The 16,560-nt window shown below is 41.8% G+C and overlaps 1 protein-coding gene across 1 annotated transcript in view; it reads right to left on the bottom strand.

Annotated features, from left to right (window-relative positions):
• Positions 1-16,560, bottom strand: part of LOC110175805 (disheveled-associated activator of morphogenesis 1) — a 41,121-nt gene that overhangs the window by 19,267 nt on the left and 5,294 nt on the right. Inside the window, 1 exon segment of the mRNA XM_020942022.2 lies at positions 1,638-1,890. Coding sequence (XP_020797681.2) covers positions 1,638-1,829 — 192 coding nt within the window. The 5' untranslated portion in view covers positions 1,830-1,890.

Here is a 16,560-nt window from a genome sequence, read left to right as displayed (position 1 = left end):
TCTGGAACAAACATGCGTCACGACCGAAAAACAGACTCAGGGGAAGGAGCAGCTGGATCAGTCCTGGAACTCTTTAGTACCAGTGAGGGCCAATAATTAAGGAATGGTTCATAAGGTTTTGAAGACACTAGATATTACTTTAAATGTGCATTATGTAACTTTTTGGTTGGGGGTCTGTAACCTGCTTGCTTCCATGGATGTCATTGCTCTGCCAAGACATTAAATTACTTACATTTATTCAATTATAGGTGGTTTTATAGCTCAAAAATATCTAGAAAAACAGGCATTCTGACTGTGAGTAGGGTTGCCTCTCCACAGATCTGACCTGTAACTTGGTCTGGTTGGGTCTCCATGAAGATAGAAAATGAAAAGTTTTACTGTAATGCCACATTGTGAAACATTCCAGACCAAAGAATAACATATCCATGGAGAAAAGGATTTGACGGTCCCTTCACCAGAAACACAATGCACCTTTAAAGATTTGTCTACTGTTTAAGCTTGAGAATATACTTGTAGTACATTGATATTAATTAAGAGCTCTCATCACTAGTAACCTGCAGATGGATGCTTAGAGGGCTTCTAAAACTTCTTAACAATATTAATTCATGCTGCAATAGAAAGCTTATCCTCATTATTCAGACCCAACTCATGTTACACACAATACAATCTTTGAGCTAAAAAGTAATATTTATACAAACAGACTCCCAACGATAATAATAATAATGCACTTCCAACATTGTAATTGTGTTGTAATATTGAGCACTCCATGACTAAACCAAAGTGGGAAGATTCCACAGAACAATATTTACCACCCATGCACAAATTCCTGGTATTGCATGGCCTAATGTAAAAAAGATCTTCTTCCTAAGTTGACTTGTTGGTTTCTGGAAAGTCTTTCGAAAGTTCAAAGGTCGAGTTTAACTGGTTGTAAGAGAGCAGATGTCCACAACTTGTTCCACAGCGTCTTGTTTCCGTTTTGCACGGACAGGAGCTGTTCCACTACTACGCAAAAGTAAAAGCACGTGGCCATTTTTACTTGGTAAACAGAGCAACTGAAAGGCCCCTTGTCGTTGTACTCAACTTACTCACTCAATTATGTCTTCATAAAGAACAGGAGACAAAAACAAGCAATTAGCAGATGGTTAGGGCCAAGACACAAGGGGTCCTTCAGTGTGCTCTATTGAAGTGAAAAAATGTCATGGTTAGATTACTGTGGTAACCAAAGGAAAGAGGAGGGGGACAGGAGCAGAGGAGAGCGGGGCAAATAAGATGTGACAGACACAGAGAGAATAGCTGCCCTGGCCTTTAGCTCCAGGAGTGCTCACTGTGGAGGGAGAGTCTATTCAGAGACTGGACTGTTACAGTAAACTGCTACTAGAATGTCCAGTGTTTGAGCTGTTTAAGGACTACATAAGTGTTGAATGGACTGTTATTTACTGGGGGTTAAGTAATCATGTGATCAGTGAGTCAGCCAGAACAGTTATTTGATTTAGTTAAAATCATTAAACTGTTATATTTTCAGAAATAATACTCAAAAAAGACAAAAAAAAAATCCTGGTTGAACCTGGATTTCAGAGATTAGTTCAAGTATAAACAGTGTTTGCTCCCTCAGATTGGTCACAGTAGTTACATCTTACCACCAGCTCGGAGAACATGCCATCCAGCTCATCGTAGCCGGGCATGGGCAGAGCGGGCTCCATAGCCTGCAAGGCGAAGTCCTCCCTCAGCCTGTAGGTGATCTCTGGATGGTCACTGCTGCTGTTGAAGCAGCAGAAGATGAAGGAGAGACCCCCACGGCTCCCGCCACCTCCTCTTTTGCGGGGTGCCATGGCTCAGGCGAGATGCTCCGCTCTGCTCCTGGGCCTCTGCAGCTCGCCGTGTCAGAGAGATCTGTAAGAGACACAAACATGAGTGGCTCAGGACATTGGGGTGAAAATGTTACAGCAACAGTTTTCAAGGCTCAGAATAAACCTTTAGTCTGAAAAAGGATAATGGCAGAGTCATAATATTTGAAGACAAAGTACAATAGGCTCTATTACTGCGGGGGAGATCTGAAAGATTTAATCATGTCCTTTATACAATAGGGCTCTGTGCGAGAGTGCGAGCAGAAATGGAAACTATCATTTTCAAGATTGGTGTATTACGCCCCTTTCATGTGCCCTTCCTCTTCACATCGGGCTGTCCTAATGAGGGATAGTGTGGGTGGCGATTACAATGAAAAGAGTGGGAGGGGACCATAATAAACTACATGTCAGTGAGAGTCTCAAACAACTGCAAGTGAGCTCAAACTATGGTCACAAATTCTGTCTGGATTAAACTGCACCTCAATCAGGTATTTGACAAATGTGCAGAATCCTCCCCAGTGCTGCCTCCAGCTGATATAAATACATCACACATATCAGTTGTCAAATCACCAGCATCGTAGAGCACGGCTGCCCAGTGCAACTGCAGTTAAGTACAGAGATGGACATGAGAGTTAAGAGAATATTTACCCTTTCAACAACTCAACATTATCTGGCAGTGCAGATGCAATACTGTTGTAATACAGGCCTAAAAAATCATTTTAAATCAACTTACTTGGCCAATTAGATGAAGCAGCTTAGTTATTAAGTTCTAGAAACTCCACCTCAAAAATTGACATAACATGTGGTATAGAAGTCCTAGAAACAGGAACTCTCTTGCATAACACGTGAATCCAAATTGAATAAGTGGAAGCAGAGCGTCACCTGCATTCACCAGCCCTGACAAAGATCAGCCCTTGTTGACCACAGCGCATCACGACACTTCACTATCAGATGTGAGCATTAAAGAAAGGCAGAGAAAAGTACTTTGTCTTGGTGACCGGAGACTGCCCACTACACTCCAGTGTTCTGATGACCTCTCCCAGACTTCCTCCAAGTCAGAGGCACTGAAGTTTCACTGTGGATCATTCAGCTTCAGTCGACCAAGGACACAACTTGAGAGCAGACAGTTTTGTGGGTTATGAAAAAATAGACAGAAACCGTCACTATCTTAATTTAGGTTTGGTTTTCCTGTCTGGTAGAAAGCAATTTTGGAGACACCAAAATATTCTATTATTATTTCACTTGAACATGTTTCTGGTAGTTTCTAAGACAACCAAACACATCGCAGTCCTTCTCCTTCTCATACAACCCATAGTCTTTGCTCTATAAATGTATCCTTCACTAAACAGCTTAAGCAAGTTTGTTTTCAGTTTACATTACTGGATAGAAACTTGCCGCTAGCATCTATCATACTCACATACACACACGCACACACACTGATGCTTATTTATTCAAGCTTGTGTCTCTTCTGAGGACAACTGGGCCCATTGTTAAACATGACCAAAGGGAGACATTTATTATGACCGGACCATGTATATCAAACACAGTGAAAGTGTGTAGCAGTGATCCATCTCTTCCACCAGGCGCCTGAGGTCAAACGGTCGCCCCCTCTTATTTCTTTCTCTCTTTCCCTCTATAACACGGTGGTTTGTAGTGTATTTATTTTGACACATCCTCGTCTTTTCCAAACAGACTACCAGGCCTCTACAGCAGCTGTGCAGCTTCACCCACTCTCTCTATTCCAGCATTAAGTGAAAGCTTTTGAAGAACTCTGTGACCATATTAGTCCAGTGAGTGGCTGCTTTTTCCATTGACTATTTTACTAGAGCTACAGTGTTGTAAACATTGTGTAAATCAAGACGAGGAGCGGGTTTCTTTCAGTCGCAGCTCTGTCATTGTCGAAGGAAAAAGACAAAGCTCATGGGCTGTACTATGTTGCTGAAGAATGTGGCATGCAATTGTTATGAGTAGTATTGCAATTAGAGGATTCACAGAGTTAGCTCAATTGAATTTAAGATGAATATGAGAATAGAGAATATCCGTATCTACCAAGTCAAGCTAGCAGTCCCATATAATAGTATAACACATACCACAGACCCATCTGTCAGTTAACTATGATGTGAAAATAAAAGGACTGAGTTTAAAATTAGAAAACCAACAAGGATTGAAGCATTATCACCTTTTATTCCACATTTTTAGATTTATGTATTAGGCTCCCCATTAGCTGTACCCGGGTCTTCCTGGGGTCTTGTACAGATTAAAAAAAAAAAAAAGAGAGACAATTGTATTTGTAACTAAATTCTGATCATTTCTAAAACTGTAGATATTGTGTTTAATAAAAAGTATGTGCCATAATTCTGTCATACATTGTTGGTTGTGATTAATTGTTAAGCGGAGCGCAGTGGCATTAGCCTCGGAGGTCGTCTGTCAAGCGGTCAAGGCCTGTCAGGACAAGAGGACATTCCTGTCATTTCCAGGTGAGCTGTGGCCCCTGGACCCCCCTGTATCGCCCCACCTGCTCCTCCATTCACACAAACCACTCCCCTCTGTCCAAACAAAAATGTTTACCAAATAATCAGTGACTCATAACGGGACCAGGACAATGATGTATCCCTGTGTTGATGCATGAACCTGACTTTTGGCCCCTAGTGGAGAAACATGTGCAATACAAGAGACACATTCTTTTGTCCAGCTTGAGCCTGTCACATCCCAAAGTCAAACAAACACTTTGCTCTTTGTCTCCTCACAATTGTATCCCCACATTGCCTTGTTTTCTTGACCACGAGGTTCGAATAGTGCCCTGGCCCGAGTCCTGGCAGTAAAAAGACCGCAGTGTTCGGGAAATGGGAGTCTATCATGGTGCCTACTGAAGACCTCTCCACAAAACCAGTTCTGTCGACTGGACAGAAAGCAGAAGGGTGCAAAAGTGTTACATGTGTTATAATATAAACAAGGATACTGTTCATGGTATGGGAACATGCAAAGATGGATGTCTTTTAGGCGGGCTAGTCCCGTTTTTATTACTGGTTTTAGCTTTACACAGAGCAAACTAATGATGACGAACGTGACAGTAAATTGTATTTTTTTAACACTTCACAGGTTTTATTGTTAAATGATTGCCATTACAATGAAGTACAGGTGTATTGCTTTGAACAATGGCAGTAGACTAGACTTGGGGCTAACACTAATAGTTTAGAGGTGTGTTATGGAGCAGAGCTGGGCCCTGGACAGAACATAGTGGACAGTGGAGCATTAGAAACAGATGTGAGAAAGAACAGCAGCTGCAGCTTCTCAGTCCTTTCATTTGAATGTTTCTGATACAGCCCACAGACTAATGCAGTTGCCTCCTCATTCACTCAAATAACGAGACACCACTGTACAATATACAGTAAGTAAATGCCTTTTGTTATTAACAGTCAAACAGTCACAGAGCATTTGGAGCTGAAGGTTTAGTAGTCTCACCTTCATTTATTTCAAAATGTGCTCCATGACTCCTGCAATTATGACCTTCACAAAGAATGCAACAAAAGTGGGTTTTCAGTGACCATGACCTGAATCACAGATACAAATAGTTTTAAGTAAAAGACACACATTTCTATTGAGGCCATATTAAGTAAAGTAGTGCTCCAAACTGGTGGAGAGCTCCAGCTGTGCACTGGTTGTACGGGAGCATTTGGCAAACATAAGTTTAATCTTCTTTTCTGATTTAGGATTTAGGATGGATCAGACTTGTGACTTGATGCCCGCCTCCCCCTAACATTGCTGTAGTCTTGTATATAACATATAGTGGTGGTTTACACTGGTAACTCTGAGTGTGGGTGAATGTGGAGTATGTGACATTACTGTGGCTGTAGGAGAGTACTGTGCCCTGGGCTGCTCTCTGCACAAGAGGCTTATGGAAACCCTGGTGCACTTGGTCATTTATTTTGGATCAATTTGGACAGCTGCAAATAAAGGGCTCAGAATCCCGCGGTGAAGGCCAGCGGTCGTCCTTTCAACAGCTGAAAATCTATCAGCGCCTCAGATTTGGACAAAACACTGGCCCAACCTGCAAAAACTGGTCTGAGTGGAGAAAACAACAATATTTTAATTGGAATTCTGACAAAAATTAATATCTTTTTGGATTATCACAAAAATGTTAATCTGATTATTTTTGCAATCCAAACAAAAGTTCTAAAAAGTGCCTGTAAACATCATGGCTGAGCTTCAAGTATTCTGTGAATAGACAGTAATATTATATTAAATTAGCATAGATTCAAAAGCAACAATGTCTTTATATTGGTATATCGCCCATCTTTACTCAACACAAATTAATACAATAAAAGATGTAATTTTTCAGTAACCATAAGGTACACAGCGGTAGCTCGACCACATGGCAGGAGGAGATTCATAAAATTTGCCATAGTAAGTGATAATTAAACAGTGCTATATTGACTGCCCACTTTACACATAAATCATGATTATTGACTCATTGTTTACTCTTTACAGACAGCAGGCGCACCATGTGGGGCTGAATGGAGCTGCTCAGCTGGACACCACACACTCCGCTCCCTCTGATCAGTTAATGGCACACAGTCCATAATAATGACCAGGGCACAGACGGAAAAGGCCTTGGTAAAACAGCTGACGGAGAAGTTAAGATGAGACAAAATCAATCTCTTTTGACAAACAGGAAGTATGCCTAAACCATCGTAAGTCTCAAAGTGGTAGATCCGCTCTGCCCTGATACTTGTGTAGGGTAGGGCTGTCACGATAACAAACTGAGAAATATTGTGATTAATGAGAATATTTTAAATGCCACTGACACAAAGCAGGATAATCCCAATAAAGATAATTTTAAATAGACAGTATCATTTAAAAAAAATAAAAAATCATGAGCTACAAACAATAAAGGACAGAGTGAAGTGATAATTAGCTATAGAAGTTATATTTATTCTACTTTCAGGTCAAATTGTAGCCTTATTACATAAAAATAGCAACAGTCTCAAATATTGCAAAGAAACTGTACACATGATATTATCAATATTGATACCCAAAATGTATTGTTCCAAATTTCATATACTGAAGAATAAGTGGATATAGTAATTATTGTTACAGGCCTAGTGTAGGGATAAGTTACATTTGTGTGTGCTGAGAAACGACAAAGCAACTGCCTCAGGAGCGATGCTGTCACACGGCCTAGGGACTAGTGATCAACTGGTTCATGTTACAGGATTAACATGAGAGGCTGAGAAAGGAGAGAGAGAAAGAGACGGAGAGATGGAGGGAAGAAGCAGGACAACAGCAGAGGTACAATGGAAGTATTTCTTCCTTTGACCCGGACAGTTAACACTCAGGCGCTGCTGGTCGGTCAGGTTCAGACCTTTGAAGTCTGATCACTGAACTCTGTGACTCAGGGGCAAAGGACACTTGTTTGGTTAATACAAAAAAAGCCACATTGTGAATATTGTAGTGAGGGAATAAGGGAATAGACATTAGATTGCATTTTTTAAAATCTATAGCACATTAATATGAGAAAGTGGATTGTAAGGTAGCCAGAAAAGATAAATTTAAGATACATTTTTTAACCACATAAATGGTATTAAGTATTAGGCCAATGCCACAGTAATTACTATATTATTTAATATATGTAAGCTGGAACAATATATTTTGAAGCTCAGTATTTATCGTGGTTACATTTTCTTCACAAAAGTGGGGAGATTCTTGTAATTTTTGTTGAAATAAGATATGAAATAAGATTTGAGCTATAGGGGGTTGAATGAGTCAATTCTATCGTCATCTACTGCTTCAATGTATTATCATGACAAGCCTATTAAATATGTCAAGCTTTTACCCCAGAATCAAATTAAGAGTTTAAAATTCTTGTACCACGACAACATTAATCACAATTGAATCGCATTGCTATTTTAATGGGTACATCAGCAAATCGCAAAAGCTTCAATTAGTACCATAACTTCCTCCACAAACAACTAAATACATTGTCTTGCTTTGTATAAAAACAGCCAGCCCTGTAATTTGGATCTGCTGAACGTAAACTATGAACAGAATCCTATTGTTAAAACAGAAATCATATGTAAACACAGTCACAATGCTTGTCAGAAAAAAAAACAAAAAACGTTCAGCCCTAATGCAGGAGTTGTTTTTGTGTAATGCTTTCCTTGCCCAGATTGATTGTAATACGAGATAGTGCCTGGAATACATGTAGCCCTGATAAAAATATTACTGACACGCATCTCACTGGTGAAGAAAACAGGCTGCACAAAACTAATCTAATAGCTTCCACATCCTTCTTCATTACTTCTCTCTTCACACGGTTCATCTGAAGACTTTATCTGCAGTGGTCCCCTGTGATGACGGTGATTAGTGAGGAGCACTGACCACATCTGTTTGCTGTGGGTGAGTCAGTAATCGTGTTTAACCATTGCCACATCCAGACGCACAGGCCGAGCGGGTACAGAGGAGCAGACTGTGACCGTCACAACACAATAAGGACCAGTGATAAGAGCTGATCCAATCACCAAAGCAGCAACAAGATAATGAAGTCCTCCTGTCATAGAGGCTGCATCAGGGGTTCTTCTTCTTTAGCTGTGGGATTGGGATGAAAGATGGGACATGAGCTTGGCCAACCACAAGTCAATGTAAATTAAAAGAGCTGATTTTATGAAAAGGTCTTCACAGTGTGTTATACATTCACTTCATATTGTTGTGGTGGTAGTAAGTTACTATTGTAGCCAAAGCTGCCCTAAGTTAGACTGACAGCAAGGCAGCCGATCAGCACCATCGGCCCCTCAGACCACCAAAACTCACACCACATTCATACTAGGTAATATGGGTGATGTGTCTTGCCTAAGGACACAATGACAGTATCGTTAAAGCCACTACAGCCCCATTGTAGTACCATGGCCATCTCAACAGTCTCCCATCCAAATACTAACTAGTATGAATGTAACGATATCCAAATCTCACGGTACGATGTTATCACGATATGCATCTCACGGTACAATTTTTATTGCGATATTTTGGAGAGGCTGATATAATTGTAGATGGGACACTTTTTGCTTTTAAAGTACCTTAACAAGATTTTGGTGTGAATTATTTCTGTCATAATCCCAAGAATTCAAGTAAAAAACATATTTCTTCATGTTGTTTGTACTGAAATCAATCATGGGATATGTAGTTCCCTGAGTTTATAAACAGTTGCTACTATAAACCGATGCATTTAAGCAAAGGAACTTGTAATTCGATATATTGTGACAGCCCACAATATTATTGTGAGACTTATGACGATACGATATTACGATATTTCGGTTATTCTTAAATCCCTACTAACTAGGGCCAAACTTGCTTAACTACTCAGATTGGATGACAAGTTTCTATCCATTTGAAGTCCCAGTTCCAGTCCCTGTTCCCATTTAAGTTGTTAAGCCTTTTTTCTGGTTTTACCCTTTGTTTAGCTGGGAATTAGACCTTTTTGCTGCTTCAATCAAACTGTAATTTTAGCTTATTAAATACCACTTTACAGTATCTTGGTCAGAACTTGGTGTGAACTGGACTACATTAACTTCTAACAGATGATTACTATTTTTAACAAATTAAACACCATCACTCAATGGCACTCCCTTTTCACTTTGGTCCATTTGAATAATCGCAGAAGGACCAAAGAGCGTACGTTTGGGAATGGGGAGTGAAACATCTGAAATGTGGGGAGGACAAAGATGAAACGCCAGGTTAAAAAGCAGCTCGAGCACACACAGCCTGGTCTGACTCGTTCTCCAACCCCCCCACTCCCCCTCTCTCCTCTCTCTTTTCTCTCTCTCCCTCTTTCTTTCCCCCTTTCTCTCTCTCTCTTTCTCCGTATTAGCATTCTTCCTCAGGTCAGGCCATTTGAGTGAAGGTTAGACTTGGGGTAAAGTCGGAAACCACCAAACACACAGTAATCCTCACTGGACCATGGTTTAGTTTAATGGTCAGGGCTAGTGAGCTGGCCACTGTCCAAAACTGTAAAAATAAACCAAAGTAAACACGGGACATGAGGGCTGTACATTTAAATCATCTGATGTGGTTTAGTGTACCTTTAGATAGTGAATTACAAGCCTACATTGATTATACATACACTCTGGAAATGCGGCTTTGAAATTATCCAAGTTCTGATATGAGGGAGTGACTGCAAGCGGTTGGCTAGTGTCCTAGTATTTGAAAGCATTGTGCAGACGATGACAAGCAGAATAGCAACTCAAGAAATGTCAAATAAAAAAAACAACGTATTGCACAGTGAGAAATTGTAAAATCCATGTTTCCAACTGGAGAAAATTAAAAGCGCATTTTGAGGGAGTGTTGAGGGGTCTGTTAATGCTTGTCCCCATGAAGACATTATTGCTTTGTCTGGAATGTTTCACAGTATGGCATTAAACCTTTCTATCTTCATGGAGACCAAACCAGAACAAGTTACAAGTCAGATCTGTGGAGAAGCAACTCTGCTCAGTCAGAATGCCTGTTTTGAAGGTAATTTTTGAGCAGAAAAAACACCTGTAATTTAATAAATGTAAGGAAGAGCTGTTTAATGTCATACTGTGGAACATTCATAGCAACAAGCAGATTACGGACCCCCAACCAAAAAGTTACATAGTGCAAAATTCAGATATTATATAAACTAGTACCAGATTACACCACAGAAAACATCATATCTGGAGGAGCACTGTTGTAAGCAATGTTCTTCCCAAAACAGACGCTTGAGAGACAAATATAGACATGCAGGCATCTGTGCCCACAACACAATGTGAGATCCATTATGCACCATTTAAATAGTGTACACTCAGCAAAACAATCAATAACCCAATATGTCAGTGCAGCGGTAACTCACTGTCACTAAACACACATCTTCAGTTGGTCAATGGACGACTGATAATGTATTTAGCCATTAGAATAAGCAGTAAATTAAAATTCACCGCTGCAAAAGTGCTGTAGCGCAGACTTTGAACTACACACCTCATAAAACACAGCATCATAAGAGTGGCAGTAAATATTATTGTATCTCATCAGAGCGGGCTCCATAGTGGACTCAAGTTTCTCATAAAACATGGGTCCATAGCTCGTCAATAACGTGCGTGGACAGCAGTGTAATCTCCACGCTTTAAAAATCCTGCTTCCTGCTCAGTTGCCATGGCGACCGGAGTGATGGGTACAGCGAGCAGGGCGGGTGGGTGTTTTAATGTACGCCTGTCTGCCCATTACACCGGCTATAATCTGCAATGGGGGAACTGGATTGAGTGTCAGTGGACAAAATCAAAAGGGGATTATACAAGTATGTAGGACCGAATGTGGCTTCGTGTGTGAGGACGGCGCTGTGAAATCAAGACATTAATGCAGCGTGCGGAAATACTGTGGCGTGGCGTGTAGTAGAGGAGGTATAGATCGAGTGGATATTTGAGAACGATGACAGGAAATGGGGCGACTGCATTGTGTTGAAGGTGACTTTCGTTTTCATTGACCTGATTTGGAGCACCCCGCCCCACTACGGAAAAAAGAAGTGTGCTCCTCTCCCTCTTTCTCCTTCTCTCCCTCTCTCTCTCACTCACTTGACACTGATAATGCTCCCACACCACACCGCAGAGCAGAACTGTGGGAGGTAGCAGGGGCGCATTTTTGTAGCGCAAGATCACCCAAATAACACAGCAACCTTGTCATTACAGGGGGCATTTCCCTCAGCCTTCAGGGCCCGGTGAGTCGGAGCACCCGTCAATAAGTAAGTCAGTCAGTCAGAAGCCCTTCCCCCCGGTTACTCTGGCAACAAGACACCTCCTAATTAGATAGACATGGCAGCATCACCTATCTATGGAGGAGCTCAGCATGTATCCTGGGAGTGATAAAGCTGCAGCAGAAGCCCTCACTCCCCTCATTTGGAGATAACACGGGACCATCTCCGCACCGGTCACATGTGTCCTTTGCACATTCCAGCTTGCAGATACAAACCACTCCCTAGCATGCATGAGATTAGACTTGGAGCATCTTACCCGGTCCAAGAGGGAGCATGCATTCCTGTATTATCCGTCCTCTCACTGCGACGTCAGGGTTTCTGCTCTGTCGGCAAAATGAGTAATGTCCCCTTTGGTTTGAAGCATTTCCAGAGTTAGGTGAGGTATTCCACGCAGGTCGGGAGCTGTCTAATAGGCACCTTGGATGACGACTCAGAGGAGGAGGAAAATCCCGGAGTTCAGTTGGGAAAAAAAAAAAGCTTCAGTATTGGATGTATCACCTCCTGCTCCCAGCGAGTGTCCGCAGACTGCTGTAGGGGCACAGGGACAGCACAGATGTTAGGAGTGCGTTTAGGCCCCACCCCTTTTCAACACTCCCTCGTCCTAATAGGAGGCAGCCCAGAGAGGCCACCGCCCAGTGCTCTGCCCCTCCCCCCTTCACTCACTCAGCCTGTACGATACTGGTTTAGGGTTTGTTTGGAGAGCTGTGAGAGGACAACAAAACAAAAAGGTGTGTGGGATTTCAGTGGGTCCAGAAAAAGTAGAAGAGCAAGTGAGCATACAATCACATCTGAGTCTATGTACTAAACTAAACACAAATAGTTTTGCTTAAGCCAGTAATCACAATTATTTGGCTTAAACAGCAATTACAATTATTTAAAAAAACTTGCAGGGAGTAAAGACCCAACATAGTTTATTAATATTGTTTTAGGACACTTCAGAACTATGCATGTAGATTAGACCAGTTCCAGCTTTTGACTGAAATGAGCGTCCATATCATAGTGAAGGTGTGTGTTAATTGCAATTTTGTTCACAACATTTTTATAATAGAATAGAGTAACGTTTAAATGAAGTTTGATTTACTGCAGAGCCCTTCATACAACCAGAGAGTTGTGCACAGAGTGCAAACAATTAGACTTAGGAAATACACAGGATTCAAACACAATCCTCAAAACAATCCCACTCACTCCCTTTTGATTTACAGTTGTGGTCAGTCACTTCAGACAATTACTGCATTATCCCCCACATGCACACACATTCATGGTGCATCCTCCTTAAACCAGAACATAAAATTAGAAGAAAACAGACTGACTTGTGACCTACAGAGAAGCTGAATCATCTCCGTGATATTGTCGAACATAATCTATAAAATAAAGACAGGTGTGTGCCCTTTGTTCACACAGACACGAGCTGCCCACATAGGTTTGACTCAGTCGGATGCAGGTGCTGACAGGTGCTGCTGACAGGTGTTACAAACCTGTCCATGTTTCCTGTTCAGAGGGTTTGACAATGATCGAGCTAAAGAACAACATCAGGCTTCTGTGGAGTCTGTGTCACCTGATTGTGCAGACATAGAGCAGAGGTAATGGCCCAAACAGCTTTACGCCTCAAGGAAGTCACAAATCAAAACACAAAAGATTTCCTTAACAACCCTGAGTAATTATGCCATCTCACCCATGCCTCAGGGGCCACAAATTAACTTATTTGTTTTACATAACAAGCTCTTGCCTTTATTGTTACATTATTAAAGGACCGTTTTAGAGGTAAAAAAGGTGGTCTATGATGTATTGAGGACTGCGTTGGTAATAAAAACCGACACGCAGAGGTGGAGAGAAGATATGTTTTGGAAATGTGCGTTTGAATAATACAATATAATAAAAATATTTTTAAAGCCTGTAAAAACAGTAGAGTAAAAATTCATCTCTCTAATAAGATATGTTATGTTTTTGCACTTCACTAACAAAATTTTACAATACATTGATTCTTTTGTGTAATACTCTATAGGCTGCATTTTAATACACTGTCTGAATATTGTGGTTGTATATTCAGTAATCCATCCCCGCTGTCCGTTTTCGTCCTTAGTCATATTAAGAGGTTCTAAAATACATCCATCCGTATAAAGGGGTGACAGATTTTCACATGCCCTGACAGTGGAATTGTGGGAAATCATTTGAGAGAGTCCAGGCCCCAGAGAGCACGAGGAGATAACACTGGACTGTGCGGTTCAGGAGCGACTCTGAAAAGAATGTCCTGCAGCTGGAATAACAGACAGGTCTGTTCCCATGGCAACGGGCTGCTGTTCGCTCCATGGACACTGACCCGGGAGCAGGTACTAGACCACACCTCATGCATGCAACGCTATGGGCAATAACAAAAGGACTACTCTGCTGACCAACATTGTTAAGAGTATTTATTTATGACATGCTACGGAATACATGGGACATTATCTGAAACAGACTTCAGATGACAGTTCAATGGGGAGCAAAAAGGCATGGAATCAGATTGGATACAGGCTCCAGATGACCCTGAAAAGTTCACCAGTGATTACAAGCTTTCAGACAGAGATTACACAGTTGTACATTGGTGGAATTTGGGGTTGTGTGTTGGACAAACTTTGACGTGACTGTTGTTTGTAAAGAAAAAGAGAGCCATACGAGGGCAGTGTTTTCAAAATCCCACTCTGCAGCGTACAACGGTGCTAATGAGAGATTGACAGTACATACTCGGTGCTGCAGAGGAATGTGTGAAGGGAACATTATATTACGTGCGTATCATGTGGTGGAGGCCCTCACTGTACATATGTTTTATCCTGGGTGGAGTCTTATAAATTCCAACCGTGCATGGGCCCTTCCCTGCCAGAAGACCCTCAGCATCACTAATTAAATGGCCCGATTAGAAAGGGTCCCGCTGCCAGTGCCACCCGCAGTGCCTTGTAATTACCCCCCGGAAAAGAGGGTGCATCCCAGAGGAGCCCACCGCCGACTTCTGTTTCCAATGATTCAATAAAGTGCAGTGTTTGGGGACAGTTATAATCAGAGAACAGCATAAGCGTGGTAGAGAGGCCAGAGGTTTTCCCATAAGCTACTCTGGTGCAGCAGCTCTGAGCAGAAAATGGCAGCTGCAGAGAGCGTGCTTGTTATGGATTGACAGAATTTGGGGGTTCAAAGGTTGCGTCTGAACTTGGTGATTGAGCAGATGTGGAAGAGGTCTTCGCCTTCACAGATCTTTAGTAGAGTTCACGGGATATAGCAGAGCACGACGTAATGAGCGGAGAAGAGGAAGTATGTACACAAACAAAAGAGGAGCAGTAATCCAACATAATCCAATCAGCACCGGTCTGCTCTGACACTGAAGACAGGCGCTTATTACCAACATGACAGTGAAACCTCCATCAGTTGCATGCTGCCAAAGACATGACTTGCTTTGTATGTTTTTATTTCTTAGTAACAGAGATCGACTCATATGGTTTCTTCATGGTTGATGCAGATTGTTTATAATCCTGAGCAACCAACGGCTGAGCAACCAACAACATTGTTGGGCTGATTTAGATGATTTTCACCAAATTATGTAATATAACTTTACTCAAAATTCACCCACAGCTTTTTTTTTTTTTTTTTTTTAAACCACCAACCTTCAAGAGAGCCAAGTAGTCGCATTTTGTTCACATTAGGTTTTATGTATATTCTTGGCCAAAACAAAATACTGGCCAGTGCTGGAGATTTAAAGCTACCTCTAAAATAAAAACACTGTAGTCATTATTCAATCATTCCAAACTCCAAGGTAAGCCACAGCTGCCCTGAGGTAGAATCTGGGCTGCCTATCTGTGCCACCAGCACCAACTGACCACCAATTACTGACGCACTCACCATATTTGTAGTAGGAGTTTCTTGCCTAAGAACAAAACAACAAACTTGGTCTGAAATCATCCTCCAACCTTCGGGTCAGGCAACAAATGCTTGCCCCCCTCTACCCACAGTGAACCTTTGCTCAGTCCTTCAGGAGAGTACTGGTTAAAAGCTGCTTCTCCTTAGTACCAGAACCAGAGGCCTGCTCCACATGACTGCAGATTATGCAGAATAATAAGAGTCACTGAACAGAAATGCAAAGGGGATGTTTTAGAGACGATGACAGCGGCTGTTGAACTGGATGGACCTGACAGCTCTGCCCTGTGGTGTCTCAGCTGTCAGCAGCACAAACACAGTAGTACAGAGAAATACAGAAATACTGGTTTGATACAAGCTGTATAATGAATGTGCTTAGGGATCAGAGTTTGTACAGGTGAAAGAACAAAGCCAAAGTAATGTCCAAATTATCCCATGTGGATCAATAAACTTTGTTCCAAGTGTATCTGAGGTGCAGAGGGTGTGGTCACTGGAGGTGTAACATTATCACTTATCACTGTTGGTGCAGCTGCTTCACACGGCAGATGGGGCTGTTGTGAGTCTTGTTTACCTCCAGAGCCCAGAGTGATGGCCTCAAACTCTGGCCCAGAAGAAAGGCCGTGTGCTGTCCCTGAGGAGAGGACAGAGCCTCACTGAGACTTCCCCTGCTCAGATAAGAGCTACACACAAGAACATTTAAACACACAAAAGATGCTCTTTAACCACAACAAATGTGATCAACTCTGCATGACTGGCATTAGCTGTGACAATCACAGCAATTTGTGTGGTGAAACCAACAGTTCACAAAGACAATCAGAAACAAAATCCATCTTCATTTAAAACACAAAATTGACTAAAATAAGGCAGGCCAATAAAACACCAGGCCAAAGTTTGGGTGCTCACAGAAAGCTGTTCCTGAAGGACAGCATCATTCAAGCTGATGGGAGAGATAACCAATAGCCACAACAGTTTTTGTTTTTGTGCTCTGCACAAAACGTGTCCGGACTTGAGTTTGTGGAAGGAGGGCTGAGTGGTGTGCGGGGTCCTGCGAACATGGACTTTGGGCTTCCAAACACATACACA

This window comes from Boleophthalmus pectinirostris, unplaced genomic scaffold (genome assembly GCF_026225935.1).
Source record: "Boleophthalmus pectinirostris isolate CB_2022bp ecotype Guang Dong unplaced genomic scaffold, ASM2622593v1 HiC_scaffold_13, whole genome shotgun sequence".
Lineage (NCBI taxonomy): Eukaryota > Metazoa > Chordata > Actinopteri > Gobiiformes > Gobiidae > Boleophthalmus > Boleophthalmus pectinirostris.
This window is presented reverse-complemented; position numbering and strand designations above follow the sequence as displayed.